An 18,402-nucleotide genomic window follows, 5' to 3' on the forward strand; every position below is an offset into this window, starting at 1 on the left:
ATACTTTTTGTCATAAAAAAACAAGTGGATCTGGGTGATACAACTTCACAATATAAAGTCTCTACGACGTTGATCGTCGATGTTATTGCGGTGAAATGACCACCACTGGCTTTCATGAAAATTTCCTCGTTTTCATTTGACAGGACATGGTACACATTAGGTTATTCATTCGACATTTTATGGAAGCATTTTTTTCCTTCTTTTATTAAAAGAAAGAAAATAAAGCTTGCAAATGTTGGCCGCCAATGCCATTAAATGATCGTGGTTGCCTAAAAGTGCAAGCTACGGGATAGAGCTGTTAAGCCAATCAAGTAGCTCGAAAGCTCGTTAGAGCTCGGCTCGTTAAGGCTCGAGCTCGGCTCGTTAATTTTGGTTAACGAGTCGAGCTCGAGCTCGAAACATGCTCGTTTAGTTAACGAGCCGAGTAAGCTCGGCTCGTTTGATACTCGAGTAGCTCGTTAGAGCTCGTTAATGAAGGGCATATTTGTCATTTTAGAAATCAAAATTATATGAATTAAAAATTATAGGTTTTTATTAATGTTAATTTGCACGAGCTCGAGCTCGAGCTCGTGAAGCTCGACTCGTTTGTGATAAACGAGTCGAGCTCGAGCTCGAGCTCGAGCCACATGTACATTTAACGAGCCGAGTTCGAACACATTTTAAAACTCGTTTTCTTAACGAGCTCGAGTCGAGCTCGGCTCGAATTAAACTCGAGTCGAGCTCGGCAGCCAAATACTCGGCTCGACTCGGCTCGATTAACAGCTCTACTACGGGACAAAACAAAAGATGATGATATTAGTGCAAAGATTCTTTACTTTTAATTACGTTGATTACATGCCATTAATTACATCAGCTTAATTTGTGAAATGCATTATAGTGATGCTGCCAGACCACATCGTTGTAAGCCCACACACAGTAGATGACAAACTTTAAGAAGCATAATATTATCATTGTCCTCATGCCCTATTACGACGTTCACTTCGCTTCCCTGTTTTAGGGGTCTTGTCCATGCCTTGTTAATGAAGGTCTTATCTGTTGTTCTCCACGGAGAATGAAATGAAATGAAATGAAAAAAGTACTGCTATTAACAGGTCCCACATGATATTTTCTTCTTCAAAAAAGAAGAACGTGACCTCTCTTTGACTTTTGTCACCTAATTTCTTATATTTGCAACTTGAAAATCAAGGCCCACAATTACACTCTTGGCAGTACAGTCTTGGCTTGGTTTTGTTTTGTTCAACGAGTGCTTGATACACATGACTTAAGAAGGGTTTTCTTTTTTAATGAAAAACTTATACGTTTTGTTTGGATTGTATTTTTCTGTCTGGACTTTTTGTAGAAAAATTATTATAGCGATTTGATACATGTGAGATAAAAAAGTGATTGAAAAATGTGTCCACGAAAAAACGTAACAATTTTTATTTAAAAAATTGCAATCCAAACACACCCTTAATCTTTCTTGTGCAGATAGTGTGGCGCGCATTTAAACTCATTAGTATAGTTGGAATTTTTATGTACTCAATAACTTCTAGGCGTTTTCCCTCGCTGTTTTTAGTAAATAAATAATAAATACTAGCAAAAGAGTCATAGCTGTTGTTGTACAGATAGGCTGCTGATCATAGAGAGTACATATGATGGAGTATTTGTTTGTGGTGTATGCTTAATTGATTGATCAGTAAAGGTATATAACTTGCGGAAAAGAAATCATTTAGACACCTATTCGATAGAAAAGCTGTCTTTCTAAATAGTAAGAGCTTTCGTTAATTTCAAATTTTAGACGCGTGGATTAATTGCATCGGTGATGCCAAACTTTTTTTTTTTGGGGGTTAAATCTCACATCATAAATAAATAAATAAATAAATAAAATTTCTCATCCATCAATTTCTCCTACAGATTTGTCCGAAAAAAAGAACAGTACAAATTACTACCCAGTGGCTTCTCTCGTGGAAATTGTTAACCGCATGTGAAGTTGTAACGGAGCACATTCACTTGTTGTATACAGTACACACGACTTTCATGCACAATCTGATGGCGGCACAGTAACAAAAGCACCTGTTTGTGACCGGAGAGACTGGCTGAAACGCACAAACTCAATGATCAAAGATTCCTATTTTGAAGATCATGTATAGTCGCGCATGACCGTACACTTAAAAATAGAAAATCCAATTACTCATGTAAAAAAATATGTTTTCGGTTCACGATTGTTTGTTTGTTGCTCTCGATAATATTTTACATGATAAATTTAAATTTAAAATTCAAATCACGCACGCATATTCATAATTATTAGTGTAAAAGAAAAAAAAATCATCCCACTGTGTCAGTGCATGAATAAATAAAAAGGTTAGCTCTTATGAATGTAACAGTAGAATAGTTGAACGTTAATAATTAATAATAGTAGTGCATAAGGGCATCTCCAACCGGAGCATAATGGGTGGGCTCGTTACAAAATTTAGCAGTCAGACAAAATTTTGCCCAGCAAACTTGAAGGTTATAAAATTTTGCCCAGCATTCTGTTTAATGTTCTGCATAATTATTTTTTAAAAAATAACAATATATTATTTTTGAGAGAAAGAAAAAGATATATTGTTCAAACTTAGATATTAATAATATTATTTTTAGAAAATAAAAAATTCAAAAGGTAAAAAATTTAATGAATGTTAATACTTTTTTTTTAAAAAAATAACAAATTTATTTTTAAAAATTACTTTATTTATTTATGGGATATGAGTTATGCATTATTAAAATAAATGTATTTGATTTAATTGTGGACCCATACTATTACACCTTGTGGAGTGTAATATATTATGAGTGGAAGTGTAATAAAAGAGGAGAAAGTGAAATGCTGACGTGGTATGTGGATTACATTCTAAAAATGTTACAATGCCCTGAGATAAGAGTGCGGTACGAGTGTTGATTGCGAGCGCATGGAGTCTTCATGTGGATTCCCGCAGTGGTTCATCTCCCAACTCTCCATCGGAAACCCCGCAAATCCAGCCGAATATAAATCCATTTTAGACGTGTTGAAAAAAAAGCAGGTAAAAGCGACCTCAGTTATCAAGTGACTTGTATAAGCAGAGTCGCGGTCTAGATATAAGCACATGAACCTATCAAAGAGCCTCTCTCTGCCCTCTGTTGAAATGTACTTATCATCTCGCACTATTTATTTTGTCTGATACAGGGCAACTTCATTTGCCTCCTCTTCACATCTTCTCATCTCTCTTTCTCTCTCTCACTCGCTCACTCACAGATTGATTTCTCCCTCCTTAGAATCCCAAAAAAGAATTAGTTTTTAGAGAGAGAAACTGTGTATTTCTAGATAGAGAAGGTTTAGTAACCCCAAATATCAAAAGTACGTCTCTCTTTCTCTCTCTCTCTACGCAAAACCCTCCGATCTGTTTCTTTCTCTCTCATTCTTTCAAGGTACTCTCTTCTCTTCTCCTCTCCTCTGTCTCTGTGTGTGTCTGTATATATATGTTATACGTGCAGACATGTGTATATATATATAAACAGATAAATTCATATATGGAGACATGTAAGCTATACATGCATATTTATATACGCGTATGTTGGGATTTTAGGTTTTTTGGCAGTTGGGATTTTTTTGATGGCGGTTGTGAAATTTTAGTAAATTTTATTGATCTGTGAGGGTTAAGTTTTTCTTTTCCCATAGATTAATTGGTATGTTGGTTTAATTTTTATTTAATCCTTTCGGGTTTTTTAAGGTTTAAGTTTGATTAGTTGTTCACTTTTGGGGGTTAATTCAATTATTTTTGCAGCTGCCCCTGGGGGGAGTGAAGGGAAGCGAGCATGTCGTCCCTGAGCAGGGAGCTGGTGTTTTTGATACTCCAATTTTTGGATGAAGAGAAATTCAAGGATACTGTTCATAGGTAGGGTTTTAATTTCCTCCCTCCCCTCTTCAAAAAAGTTCTTGCTTTTATTTGATCCTGAAATGTTTAATTCATTTTCATTTTCCTTTTGGCTATTCTTTATAATTTTCGACTGACTGAAGGACAAGAAAGTGAAAATAAGAAAGGAGTTTTGCATTGTTTTGGATCTAAGTGTATTCAACTCTTGGCTTCACTAGTCAGCATTAGACCAGTTGGTTAGCTTCATGGACTGCAGAAATTTGTCATTTTCCGGATATCAGTAAATGCTCAATTGTCCTGTAAAGTTGGTTTGGAAAAGCAATTATTGCCGTCTGAATTTGGGAATGAATTGGTTCGCTTGTTTATTTCTTAGAAATGATGGACAAGTCTTGTGATGCTTAGTTAGTTTGTTTTGCAAATGAGGTGGCTTACTTGGAATTTGGTGCACTTCTATTTTGCTGGTCTTTTGTTAATTTTTTGCTGATTGATGTGGCAAAGGTTGGAGCAAGAATCTGGATTTTTCTTTAATATGAGACATTTTGAAGAAATGGTGACGAATGGTGATTGGGATGAGGTGGAGAAGTATTTATCTGGGTTCACTAAGGTGGATGACAACAGATACTCCATGAAAATCTTTTTTGAGATAAGAAAGCAGAAGTATCTTGAAGCATTGGATAGGTTTGTTCTTCCTCTTTATGTGTTTTTAATATTACATTGTTTTGTTTACACTGCAATCTTTGTCTCAAGTGACTGTTGAGATTTTGGATTGATGAGCTCTTCATCTTGAATTCAGGAAGGACCGTGCTAAAGCTGTTGATATTCTCGTGAAGGACTTAAAAGTCTTTTCGGCTTTTAATGAAGACCTTTTTAAAGAAATAACGCAACTTCTGACGCTTGAGAATTTTAGGTAAAGGATGAACGTTTTGGTCATCAACTAATGTCATTGCTAGTATTGCATTTTTTTAATTTTTTTATTTGCACGTTTTAACACAAATCTACTATCTCATAGGGATAATGAACAACTATCTAAGTATGGTGATACTAAGTCTGCCAGGGGAATAATGCTTACCGAACTTAAGAAGTTGATTGAAGCGAATCCTTTATTTCGTGATAAGTTAACTTTTCCTACACTGAAGAACTCAAGGTTACGGACACTAATTAACCAGAGGTTTGTTTCTTAAGAATTGCTACCATAGAAGCTTACTTTCATTTTTGATTTAATTTTCTTGCTTGACATTTAGTATTTTTGCAGCTTGAATTGGCAGCATCAACTTTGCAAGAATCCGAAGCCTAATCCTGATATAAAAACCCTTTTTGTTGACCATTCTTGTGGGCCATCACAGCCAAATGGGGCACGTGCTCCATCACCTGTGACTAATCCACTAATGGGAGCTGTTCCTAAGCCTGGTGCTTTCCCTCCTTTGGGTACTGCTCATGGTGTAAGTATATTAGAAAAGGAAACATTGTTTGATCTTAGATTTTTCAAGGCGTACATTGCTTGACTTATAATTTTGTTTCTCAAGCCATTTCAGCCGACACCAGCACCTATGCCTACATCTATTGCAGGATGGATGGCTAATCCTTCACCTGTTCCGCATCCTTCAGCGTCTGCAGGGCCAATTGGTTTTAATCCACCCAATAATCCAGGTGGTTAAACTTTGAATTGGTTTCTGGTAATATGATGCAAATGATAGTTAATTGGTGGGGTTGTGCCTGAGTTATGCTCAACTTTGTATGTATTTTGAAATTTCTAATTACCGAGTCTTTCTGTGATGAATTTGCCTCTTTCCCATTTTTTATTTATTTTCTGGCAGCATCTGATGCCTTTTGTCTTTTTCGATGGACTGAATTTTGCAGCAGCTCTGCTTAAGCGTCCTAGGACTCCTCCTGCAAATAATCCAGCTATGGACTATCAAACTGCTGACTCTGACCATGTATTGAAGAGATCAAGGCCTTTTGGAATATCAGATGAGGTATGTAATTATTGTTTCTTTCCAGTATTCAATTCGGTTGCATTGACTACTGGCTCTATTTCAAGAAATTTCCTGCTAATTGGTCTTTCTATGTATTCTTCATTTCATGCCTCAAACATCCAACTCTATGTGTTTAAAGTTGGATTTGTGGCTTGATTATTTTTCTTGGTCAGTCCGTTCAAAGTTTGCAGTACTATTTATTGGTCATGAGAGGATGAAATTAAGAAATTGTAAACATGATTTTTCTGTGTCTACCTGCTTTTTATGTTTAGATTCTGAGTAGTTAAAACTGCTAATTTTGCAGGCAAATAACATGCCTGTCAACATCTTGCCAGTTGGATTTAGTGGTCAGAGTCATGGTCAGAGTTCATACTCATCAGATGACTTGCCTAAGGCTGTTGTTCTGAGTTTAAATCAAGGCTCAGCCGTCAAGAGCATGGATTTTCATCCAGTGCAACAAATTTTACTGCTTGGTTAGTCCTCCCTATCTAGGTTTTTGTTTGTTAGGGAAAGTTACAATTCTTGTAATACTTCTGGTACCATGTTGGAGGTGGTATAGCCTGTCCATTTCTTTTTGATACTGATATTTTGTCGCTTTGTTTCAGTCGGAACAAACACAGGAGAGGTGATGGTTTGGGAGCTAGCTAGTAGGGAGAGGCTTGCTCACAGAAGTTTCAAGGTGTGGGACCTAGGAGCTTGTTCAATGGCTCTACAGGTTTGTTTTTTAGATATGATAGACGAGGTGTTTCTGGAATTAGATATATCTTTATCCCTCTATTTGCTTTCTGTGCCAATAAAAATATATTTTGTGTTTCTTTAAAGTGACGATGTATTTTTTGGTGTTAATGTCTAGACATCTTTGGCAAGTGATTACACTGCATCAGTTAATCGTGTCATATGGAGCCCTGATGGCACTCTTTTTGGTATGAAGATGATGATACTTTCTTGTATATCTCTCTGGTTGAGTTTGCAAATTTTACATTAAGATTGCATAGTGAGTATGAATATACTAACATTTTTGTTTGCTAACTTAGGTGTTGCATACTCGAAGCACATTGTACACATATACTCCTACCATGGAGCTGACGATTTAAGAAATCACCTTGAGGTCCTTGCTCTGCATATTTCTCATGTCTTTTTTTTTTTTTAGATTGTACCTTTGTATGTATGTGTTTATAATGATATTTATTTGGTCGTGCTGAACTTTGCTTTAATTTTTGAGAAATATTATATTTCATTTGGTGGTTGGAACTTAATTTTATAATGATATTTATTTGGACATGCATACCTTCACTTTAATTTTCGTGAAATATTATATTAATTTGGTGGCTGGAACTTGACACTAAGATCCTGACCTTTTCTTTCCCCCAGATTGAAGCGCATGTTGGTAGTGTCAATGATCTGGCCTTCTCATATCCTAACAAACAACTTTGCGTTGTTACATGTGGGGAGGATAAGCTTATTAAGGTTTCATTTTGAATCACCTTGTTCTTTGCTCTCTATTACTGAAAAAGGACATGCATGACTTGTGTTCTTTTGGCTTTACTTTTAACAGGTTTGGGATGCAGTTACTGGGAACAAGCATTACACATTTGAAGGCCATGAAGCCCCTGTATATTCTATATGCCCACATCACAAAGAAAGCATTCAGGTATAGACTCCCCTCTGCACCACCCCCCCAACCCAAAGGGATATATAATGATGGTAGCTTGCTTGGATTGTACATTATTTTTGCCTTTTTTTCCTTGTCGTATGTAGAGCATCAAACTGTGGCTTCTAAAACCGCATAAATTTCCAAGTAATTGGTGGATTTAAGTTTCATTTTTAATTTTCTCTTGATTATTTAGTACAAAACCCTAGAAGTACATCTTTCCCAGAAAAGAAAGGAATAAAAAAATGTGCTGCAACTGAAAAAGCGTCTAAAGAATAGATTTTTATGTCCTTTAGCCTCTTCCTTTTTGAGCTCTTTTTTCAAAATTGTCTTTTGCACAAAACTCCAGAATCAACATGCTCTATTAACTTGTGGTGAAACAAATTGTTGATGATAAGAGTAATATATGAATTTCAATATGCAGATTTATTCTTGAACACATAATTCCTCTTTACCCAGCTGGGATTGTCATGGGGGCAAAAGGAAACCAGAGTGACATTGACAATTTTTTTAAACTATCCTTTTCAAGGATGACCATACTTTGCATCAAGGAGAACATTTTGAGAATAGAAACATGTCGTTCCCGATTTTAGTTATATATGCTCTTACTTGGTTGTTTTGACATTGTTCTGTTGTCTTCTAAAACCAGTTCATCTTCTCAACTGCAACTGATGGAAAAATAAAGGCTTGGTTGTACGATAACATAGGTTCAAGAGTTGATTACGACGCACCGGGGCATTCATCCACGACTATGGCATACAGTGCTGATGGAACAAGGTTGACTAAAAACTTGTGAATTCCACAATTTCTTTTCCATCTCTGATTGTTTCCATGAGTTTGTTTGCGTTATTTTTTTTACACTAAAGTACTTTTTTTCAACTCCACTGGATGGGGCTAAATTTTATTCTGTATGGTGCAATAATGTGTAGGTTGTTCTCTTGCGGGACTAACAAAGAAGGTGAGTCATACCTTGTGGAGTGGAATGAAAGTGAAGGTGCAGTAAAACGGACATATATTGGTCTAGGGAAGCGAGCTTCTGGGATTGTGCAATTTGATACTACCAAGAATAGATTCTTGGCTGCGGGTGATGAGTTCATCATCAAATTTTGGGATATGGATAATGTTAACTCATTAACCAGCACTGATGCAGATGGTGGACTACCGGTAATTCTGATTATGCACAAGTATAAACCTTCATAATTTTGGATTTTTCAGCTAATTTAATAATCTTGGATTTCTGCTTAGGCTTCTCCTTGTATTCGATTCAATAAGGAAGGAATTTTGTTGGCCGTCTCAACAAATGAGAATGGCATTAAAATCCTGGCAAATGGAGATGGTCTTAAGCTACTTAGAAGTATGGAAAATCGTCCATTTGATGCTTCTAGGGTCCCCTCTGCTTCTATCGTGAAGGTTGATGGATCCCTTCCTCCCCACTAAAAGAAAGAACAAGAATTTTTTTGTTTGTCAAACATGAATTTCTCACTTAATTGTTTCATCTTTCGACAGCCTCCGCCTTTGGGAACATTTGCTGCTGGTAGTGCAGCTGTTGGGTCCAGTATTGTGGAGAGAGTTGCTCCAATTGCAGCCATGGTTTCAATGGTGAGTATTGCTGTATGAAATTTAGCATGGAGTCTATGCTGTTGCTCTATAATTGATCTGTTTTACTTGTGGAATGGAAGGCTACTTCATTCTGCAACAGAGATTAAATTATTCACTAGATAGGTGATAGATTATCTGGATTTTGCATTTAGTCATTGAATCTTTTGCTTGTAACTTCCTCCAGAATGGTGACACTCGAAATTTGGGTGATGTGAAGCCCAGAATAGCGGATGAGTCTGCAGACAAATCTAGAATATGGAAAATGACGGAGATCAATGAACCATCACAGTGTCGCTCTCTGAGGTTGCCAGATAGTTTGACAGCAATGAGGGTGGGCCCTCTCCCTCTTTCCCTCTCTCTCTCTCTCTCTCTCTCTCTCTCTCTCTCTCGTGTACATCTGGCACAAAACTTTTGAGCTCCCATCTTGGGCTGTCTTGCACAAGCACCTTTCTGGAGTTTGTTAAGTATTTTGATGTCTTAACAAAATTATGATGAAGTACTCTTTTGTTCCTCTTGACAATTCAGGTTTCAAGATTGATATACACAAACTCAGGGCTTGCTATATTGGCATTAGCTGCCAACGCTGTTCACAAACTCTGGAAGTGGCCAAGAAATGACCGCAACCCAACTGGAAAGGTGCTGGCTTACTCTAATGGATAAACTCGTTTATTTTGAAGACGTCAATTTATATTTTCCAATAATGTATGCTCTAATAGGCAACTGCTGGTGTTGTGCCACAACTATGGCAACCTGCTAGTGGAATATTGATGACCAATGATATTAGTGACACAAATCCTGAAGATGCTGTTCCATGCTTTGCTCTCTCGAAGAATGACTCCTATGTTATGTCTGCTTCTGGAGGGAAAATTTCTTTATTTAATATGATGACTTTTAAGGTAAGTGCCTCATGTAACTCCTCTTCCAGTAAATGGCCTCGTAAGTGTTAAGCTCAGAGCTCTGGCAAAGTGATCTTATTATGGTCCTGCTGTTTGCTTGCAGACTATGACAACCTTCATGGCACCTCCACCTGCTGCAACATTTTTGGCTTTCCACCCACAAGATAACAATATTATTGCTATAGGCATGGAGGACTCTTCCATCCAAATATACAATGTTCGGGTTGATGAGGTCGTTTTAGTTTACACCAACACCTTTAAGACAGAAAGTCTCTGATTCAAAACTGTTGAACATGCAAAAAACTAAATGTTCTGCTTGGCATTGGCACAGGTCAAAACCAAGCTCAAAGGACATCAGAAAAGAATTACAGGCCTTGCTTTCTCAAATGCTTTTAATGTGCTGGTATCTTCAGGAGCAGATTCTCAGGTAATGCTGCCTATGTTGCTAGGGAACTGGATAATTCTGGATAGATAAGCTATAACATATCAAAGCAGTATTTCCCCTTTAGCCATTTTCTTACGCTTTAGGAATGATATATATGCTGACACCAGCAGGTTAGGGACCAGACAAAGGCTGATCTCATTGTAGAAATGTTGGAATTTACAGAATTTTGTATCCATGTTTTAGCTTGATGACCTTTTCTGTTTTCTATAGACTATTTCACAGCTATTTCGCGTGGTGATGTTCTTCTGTTGTTGCAGCTATGTGTTTGGAGCACTGATGCATGGGAGAAGCAAACAAGTAAATATTTGCAGATCCCAGCTGGGCGAGCTGCTGCCCCACTTGCTGATACCCGTGTTCAATTTCACCAAGATCACACACATTTACTAGCAGTCCACGAAACACAAATAGCCATATATGAGGCACCAAAACTGGAATGCCTTAAGCAGGTCCAGCATCTGAATTTAAAATTCAGTTACTAAATAAAGCTTTCTTCCAATTTTTATTGCAATATTACTTGCTTATTCTTGTACATATTGTCCTTATTTCTCAGATATTTATATCTATATTTTCATCCTAGAAGTTTGTTCAACAAAATTGGTTTGACAAGGATATACATTTTTCCAGCAGCTTCTAATGTTTCAATTGTTGTCATTATATAGTGGGTACCTCGAGAAGCAAGTGGCCCCATCACACATGCCACTTATTCTTGCGATAGTCAGTCAATTTATGTCAGTTTCGAAGATGGAAGCGTAGGTGTTCTTACTGCTTCAAGTCTTCGATTGAGATGTCGAATAAATCCAGCTGCATACCTGCCTACCAACCCGAAGTCAGTGTCACTATCACCAGAAAATAGTTTAATGAATTGGTTCTTGACTTGATTTTCTCTGATCATCCATATATTGTTTTGCAGTTTACGGGTCCATCCTCTGGTCATTGCTGCTCACCCATCTGAACCTAACCAGTTTGCACTGGGCCTAACAGACGGTGGAATCCATGTGTTTGAGCCATTAGAATCCGAGGGCAAGTGGGGAACCTTACCTCCAATTGAAAACGGTACTGGGCCTAGTACTTCTGGAGCAGCTAGTTCAGATCAACCACAGAGGTAGCATCCAATGAGCATCACCATTCGACAACTGTATCTATTGCATTTTAGTGATATGCTGTGTTCCTTTTGGTTTTATTCGCCAAGCAGGAGGATCAACATTAGATAAGGTAGTTTGTAGGATATCACTCTTTGTTTTGTAGATTAGTCAGGAAAAGCAGAAGCAATTTCATTCTAATGCCAACAGTTTGTTGTTTAATTCCCTTGCTTCCACCAGATAGTATTGATCCATGATGTAAATTAAGGTTTGTGAAGGAGATTGGGAGGCTTATGCTAAGGTAACAGTAAATGAAGAATGGGCTTAATAGTTGAACTGCCCCCCCACCCTCCCTCTTTGTGTGATTTTTGTGTTCTAGGTTTGTTAGGCCATGTTTCAATTTTGTTATTTTTTAGGGAACAGCTTTGCGGTTTTTTTCATTTGATATTTTGATGTATCTGCCAATTGTTATACAGCTACAATTATCTTGTGGCGCCGATACAAGTTTGCTCAAAATTGGCACGGTTTCTTATCTCTCTCCTCTCTGCCAACCTCTCCTTTTTTTGAAAAAAAAAAATTGGACAAAAAGAAAATCATCCCCTTTGCCTTGCCCCGTACCCAGAATTAAAGAACGTAAAGAAAACAGGAACAGAAAAACTCAGAGAAGTAAAACGGTCACAGTGAGACCGAACGTTTGCTTAGTCAAGTCCATTGGCTATGAGGCCCAAGTGTAGTGTCTTCAATAAAAATAAATAAATAATATAGTACGAATCCTCAAACTCCGCAAGGTAATGCGATAAAGGGCACATGTTCTTTGACATGGCTTTTTATTACATCGGAGATTAAATAGAAAAAAAAAGGGAAGGTATTTTGCTACTCAGAATCAGCTCATTGATAATTTGTTTTGTTTACTTTGGATTTTCACTTGTAGCTCAGCGGAAGGCTTAGTCCAGTGATGGTCTAAAAATAGAAGGTAAAAAACTACACTTTGACTACTCAAAATACTTGAAACTACAGAAATTTCTGAGTTTGGAACAAAATTTGAAACCAAAAATACTTTGTGAGTTCAGAACGTCAGAGGACCTTAAACTTAAAGTGGGCCAATGAGGCTGTACTCGAGATGAGAAGACGCTGGCTAATTGCCGTAGTGCACAATAACCTCCAACAGCTCAGGCAAATCTACCAGCAGTACAGGCATGCATTGGAGGAAGCCCTATTTGTAATTGATTCAAGCATTCTGCAGTTTCCTTCACAAAGCAAGACAACAAGTACTACATCTTAACACGGCTCAGACGACAACAGTCAATTGAAGAAAGCTAGGGCTTTACAATGTTTGTTATCCTTGGCAATTTAATGCCTCCAACAAGGTCTTCAAACAGCTCATTATTTTTCCCTAGTCCTTTATCTAAACATTTAAGCATAAAAACATAAAAGTTTTTTTGAAGAATTGGGCTCACCAACAATAAACATATATTACCAACATACAACTATTTACAGAGAATTACATATCATAGGAGATACAAAATAACTCCCCTCAACACAAATTTCATTTTTATCCGTCAATATAGTTGATACAGTAAGGTCGTCAAGACCATAAATACCTGAAGTTCTAATGTTAGAAAAAAATTGTTGTCCTCTAACCCCTTCGTCTACCTGACTTTGCTCGCCTTTTTGGATTACCTGACGATGGGCAAGTTGCCTCCACCGGTAGAAGAGTTCCACCTTTAACACCTTCTCGATCAGTCATTTTAGCAATTTTTTTCTGGGCCTCAAGATATACTTTTAAATCTCTAATCTGCAGTCAAAAATTAAACATGATGATTTAGTAGCAAGAACTTTGAGATGATTACAACATATTCATGATAACAAGAACAAATACCTGTTCTTTCAGATCCAATACCATTTCATCTTTAGATTTGAGAGTTAAACTACTCCTGAAATGCACGAGAAATTAGACAATTAGATCAACATAAAACACCATCAACTGTGCAGGAATCCATGTAACTGCACCATTACATGCAACAGCTAAAATGGAGTTATAAAATATGTACAAAAAGAAGTGGAAGAAGAAATATAAATATGAAAAGATAATTCAAGACCGTACATTGCCTCAATATCCTTGTACTTCTGCTGTAGTAGTTCCTGTTTTTTCATGAGTTCTTGGTTCCTCTGACAACATTACGAGTTTCATATTAGCTACAAAACATGGCAATAGAAGAATTGCATCAAATAAAATTAGGAAAAACACGTCATCATCAGAAATATAATGTTTTAAGCCAAACTTGAATGCACATACATATTGAATACTCAAAAAATCAATAAACATGAAAAAAACTAAGTCGACGGGAGGTATGCATGGGTAGGGTGACAAATGCCATAATTGCTACACGTTGCACCGGAGAGAACCTGGTGGACTAGATTTGCCCTTTTTAAGGTTACTAAAGGGAGGTCGGAAAAGAGAGAGAGGGGCAGGTTGAGAGTAAAAAGATCACCTCAGAAATAGCTTTCTTTTCCTCTGTATACCTCTCCAATCTATATTGCAAATCGTGCATCCTTGAAAACAAAGTCTTCTCCACTGCTTTGGAAATGGTGCTATCTTGGCTATTTTTGGCTTCAGCAAGCAGAGATTCATAATGCTGCAAACATGGCAAAAAAGGAATCAAATTTGTAATTCAATTTAAGAGAATTTTCTTGTATGGCGCATTATCTCATAAAATTTAGTCCTAAGGAACTTCAATATGGACGATTTCTCCATTCACTTAGAAATTTTAAGCATTCTAAATACTCAAGAAGATAAGTTATTATTAAACAAAAGAGGCTGATTTACAAATGTGGACAACCTCAATCTGTCAGAAGTCACAAAGACAAACCATACACCCGAGGATCCTGCTTCTGTAGACTTGGAAAAAAGCAAGGTGACTGCCAAGGTCAAAATGCAGCAAATTTCCACTTATCCATATTCTAACATCTAAAGTGAGAAACTCAAATTTTAAAAAATTCAGCGATTATTGCTGCCATGCAAATTTTCCAATGTTACATGCTTCAATCCCACTGCATTTTAACTGATTAACAAGAAGCTTACCAACTTTACATGGCCAGAGAATGCAGAACACCAAACATATCATGAAAATCAAGATTTGACCTTTAGAATGCAGAACACCAAATATATCATGAAAATCAAGATTTGAGCTTTAGCTTACTTGTCTCTGGATCTCCAGCTGACTTGCAAGAAGATGGTTGTATTCATCAACAGTCTGTAGTCATGAATGTTAGATCAGACTAACTTGGTGCAACACAACATTAAATAAGGGAAATAATACAACTAGCCTGCCAATCTACACCAAGTTTACAATTGAAAACCTTCAAAACCTAATGACAGATGAAGTTCCATTATCTTATAAAACTTAAAAGTTGAAAGGGAACCAGAAACACGAAGAATCCTGAATTCGAAATATATTCAAACACAAAGGATCTAAGTTCTATGCTCAAGAAGTTCCTGGGAAACAAAGTTTACCGTTTCAACTTTGCTGCTAAAAAGTACTCCATCCAGTCCTGAATCCTCCTCATACCCACATGTACCACATTCTCCTTCGTTTGAAATGCAGTGAGAATTCATGACACCAGATTTTCCGTCAGCTTTTGACTGGTTTAATCGGTGAACATATTTGTCCCCCACATAATCCCAAATTTGTTGCGTTTCTAATTTTAAGGAGTAGTTATGCTCTGTGTCTCTCGAATGTCTAACAGCGTGCCCCTTTTCATACCTATGTATGACAGAAGCTATTCAATTAGATACAGCATGAATTTACATTAAAGTAAAGATCATAGTTTTAAAGGTAGGGCTCGAAATAAAGCAAAATAACTACAAGAATTGTTTCACCTTGCACATCCTACAAAACCACAAATCAGACAGACCCAAAGGTTTTCCAATGTTTCACAAACAGCACAAGTTGGTTTCTCATCCTGCTGCTGACAAAGTCGGCAAACCTGCACATAAAAATGGCACCTCCATAAAAAAAAAAATAGCACACTGTATGACATTAGCTGACAAAGCACTAAGGTCCAACTTAATGAAAAGTACAGTCCACCAAGCAAGACTAAATATGTAGGGTGACTGAAAACAAAGTAGTACAGTAAGGAACATGACTTATGAGGAGATGGAGGTGAAAGGAATTAGATATATCCAAGATAGAAAATTTTAAGCAATGGACCATGCATGCAAGAAAGAAGTCAGCATTCTACTTTACAGGAAACTCCACCATGTGGATGGAGGAATAGGACGAACAAAAGGTTGTTAGACAAACTAACCTGACAGGACAAATAAGTCCATTTCGAAACACAAGAACAATAAAATGAATGGTCACATAGTGTACTCTGAATTCCACTTGTGTCCTGGTCCAATCTCTCTTCAGAAAAAAGTAAATATAATTACAATCATATTTTCTGCTTTGCACCATATCAAAATTTAAATCCTAAAATTTTGCATGAGAATAATGAATAACTTAGATATTAAACCAACAGATACATAAAGCAGCATGGCAACTAACCAAGGCAAATAGGACAAGTTGGCAACTCAGTGAAACCCGGGGGTGGAGTACTAGCAATTTCTGCTACTTCAGTATACTCAACTGATTGAGTAAAGTATATATGACATACTTCAGCCTGAAAATTCAACCGGATAATTCAATGATTACTGTCCAGCTATTGATATACCCCATAAAACACGTTCATAGGTAAAAAGGTAAGAAGGGTGAAGTACCTCAGAGGGTCTAAACCTTTTCCCATTGAAACTGCAATAAAACCCATCAGCAGCTAATTGATTTGCCAAACTGATGAGTACGCTATATCTATCCTCCACTGCATCATTCCTGCAATATACTCTAGTCAATACAAAAATATAAATGCACTTAACATGTATAACATTTTGATATTAATAATTTGCATCTCACATTTTGGAAACAACTGGTAACATTCAAGTTTTCCTGACTAGACAATAACATTCCTACAAAGTTTCAAGTGCTATTTCAACAGGCAAAATATATCTCCTCTCAAATTCCTAGAAACGCCTATATTAATACCTTTGAAAGATATGCACAGTACCTGTCAAAACATATGCCTTACTAAATTCTTAATCTTGTGAATAACTTCGAAGTTTTCTGCCAACAAATAAAGAGCGTGGTGGACAAAGTGCTATGCATGCTACATGAATCTAGTACTGGTGCTAGAATGTGTATTACTAAAGAAAGACCAAAATAATGCTACGATTTCGCTATCATAACAACGTTAATTTGCTATTCGGCTTATTTCCTAATAAATCCCAAATTGTCTATTAAAACGATAATCCGACATTCTTAGAATGTGTACTGCTTTAAAAAAAACAAACAAACAAAACGATGCCAGGGAAATATAAAGTCTACGTTAACTTGCTCCTCGGCGTATATTTTGATAAAATCGTCGTTGTGAAATTGTCCATTAAAGAATAAGAAAACAATAGAGTTTAGCTTAAAAAGAGTACCTGACGAAAAGGATCTCTAGGAAGTGATCAACGTGGGTGCCGCAAAAGAGAAGGAAGTCATCGGAAGACAGGTAATTTGGGACAGCGACGATGAAGATCTGGGTGGTGCGGGCCGTAGGGTTTGCAATTGTGGTGGATGGGGTGGGAGGGGTACTGTTAGGGTTGGCAGCAGTGGCAGAGACGGAGGGCGGGGGAAGTTGGCGGAAGAGGTGCGCGATGCCTCTGAGTTCCTGAGAGTTCAAAGCGTCGCCGGTAGTTCTATTAGGGCCGTGAGTGGCGGAGGTGACGGTAATCGGAAGACGTTGGGGAGAGTCGACGGAGTGAATTTGCAGGGTGAACATTTTTTTATTTTATAAATACTAAACAAATAAAAGTGAGAGGGAGAGAGCGGGAGAGAATTAATTTGGGTGATAGGTTGTGACTTTTTTTCGTGATTCAATTATTACTCTAGGTGTAAAATCGTTCGTGGTAGGATGGATGGACAAACGCGATCCTCCCGGCCTTAATTAGTCCTTTCACACCTTTTGGTGCAATTGATGCGTTTGGCGGTGGGAGGCAAATGCGACATTTAAAGTAACTTGACTTAAAAAAAATCCGGGCAGGTGCATAGTGCATCCGTTTGATCCGGTGGCATTTCAGTTCCCTTCGGATTATTCTTGGATCTTCTTAGATCTGTCCCCTTCCCCTAATGTAGGATAGATTAGATTATACACCAATGACATCTTGGTGTCTATTCTCATTTCTCTTAAATAGCTTATTTGTGCTCTTTTTTTATTTCAATTTTTTACTGATGTTAACAAATTTAAATTGTCAAATGATAAGTTTAGTGATGATTATCAAACTAGAGATGAAAATAATAGCAGTGATAAAAAATTAAGGATGGGAAATAGAAGATGGACTAAATGGAGATTATACATTTATACTGTTATAGTTGTTACAGAAAAAAAAATGTTCTTGATATATTTATAATTACATTGTGTTTTTATTTTTTATTTGCAATTATTGGTGATGGTATTCCTATAGGGAGAATATGATTGATTTGAATTATTTACTGATGAAATACATTGAATGTTGGTATTAATAGTGATGACTTCGAATGTTTTGCATTAAAAATGTGTAACCATGGAATTGGAGTTTGGAGATATTGATGAATTCAGTTTTGCTGGATATTAAGCAAAATTTGAAAAGTTATATACAGCCATATACTCGGAACTCTTGAAGGTTGAAGCTTGAAACTTAACATGCAGGATATTGGGCCGTTAAATACCGTGTACGCTAGCATAGGCAAGAGGAGAAAATCAACCGTCGAGAATACCAGTAGGATCAAAATTTGATGCATGCTTTGAGGCGATAATAGATTTTTTTTTTCCCTTTGGAT

At 37.0% G+C, this 18,402-nt stretch overlaps 2 protein-coding genes across 4 annotated transcripts; one reads left to right on the forward strand and one right to left on the reverse strand.

The window, feature by feature from the left end:
• Positions 1-3,231: 3,231 nt before the first annotated feature.
• On the forward strand, positions 3,232-11,856 carry LOC113695534 (topless-related protein 4-like). 2 transcript variants are annotated; one of them, XM_027214661.2, is made up of 26 exons: positions 3,232-3,420; positions 3,777-3,887; positions 4,365-4,544; positions 4,660-4,773; positions 4,876-5,034; positions 5,119-5,305; positions 5,390-5,513; positions 5,724-5,839; positions 6,144-6,312; positions 6,445-6,554; positions 6,693-6,762; positions 6,874-6,947; positions 7,211-7,306; positions 7,395-7,490; positions 8,140-8,267; positions 8,420-8,654; positions 8,736-8,900; positions 8,997-9,089; positions 9,274-9,420; positions 9,615-9,725; positions 9,806-9,985; positions 10,089-10,217; positions 10,317-10,412; positions 10,688-10,876; positions 11,090-11,256; positions 11,341-11,856. In XM_027214661.2, exons 2-26 carry the CDS (start codon positions 3,808-3,810, stop codon positions 11,534-11,536), a joined length of 3,411 nt encoding a protein of 1,136 aa, XP_027070462.1. In that variant the 5' UTR covers positions 3,232-3,420; positions 3,777-3,807; the 3' UTR covers positions 11,537-11,856. The 2 variants fall into 2 exon arrangements, with proteins under 2 accessions (XP_027070462.1, XP_027070463.1); XM_027214662.2 differs by having other exon boundaries at positions 3,279-3,420; positions 5,727-5,839.
• Positions 11,857-12,962: 1,106 nt separating this feature from the next.
• Positions 12,963-17,481, reverse strand: LOC113694548 (BRAP2 RING ZnF UBP domain-containing protein 1-like). Of its 2 annotated transcripts, XM_027213381.2 has the most exons (11): positions 17,025-17,476; positions 16,269-16,377; positions 16,057-16,171; positions 15,818-15,915; positions 15,390-15,496; positions 15,024-15,273; positions 14,710-14,763; positions 14,002-14,145; positions 13,614-13,678; positions 13,389-13,443; positions 12,963-13,304 (listed from the first exon to the last, which is right to left on the reverse strand). In XM_027213381.2, exons 1-11 carry the CDS (start codon positions 17,363-17,365, stop codon positions 13,146-13,148), a joined length of 1,497 nt encoding a protein of 498 aa, XP_027069182.1. In that variant the 5' UTR covers positions 17,366-17,476; the 3' UTR covers positions 12,963-13,145. The 2 variants fall into 2 exon arrangements, 1 of the variants encoding a protein (XP_027069182.1); XR_003449415.2 differs by lacking the exon at positions 12,963-13,304 and having other exon boundaries at positions 13,412-13,443; positions 13,614-13,705; positions 17,025-17,481.
• Between the last annotated feature and the right edge of the window lie 921 nt (positions 17,482-18,402).

The sequence above is a fragment of the Coffea arabica genome, chromosome 6e, assembly GCF_036785885.1.
Source record: "Coffea arabica cultivar ET-39 chromosome 6e, Coffea Arabica ET-39 HiFi, whole genome shotgun sequence".
Taxonomy (NCBI): Eukaryota; Viridiplantae; Streptophyta; class Magnoliopsida; order Gentianales; family Rubiaceae; genus Coffea; species Coffea arabica.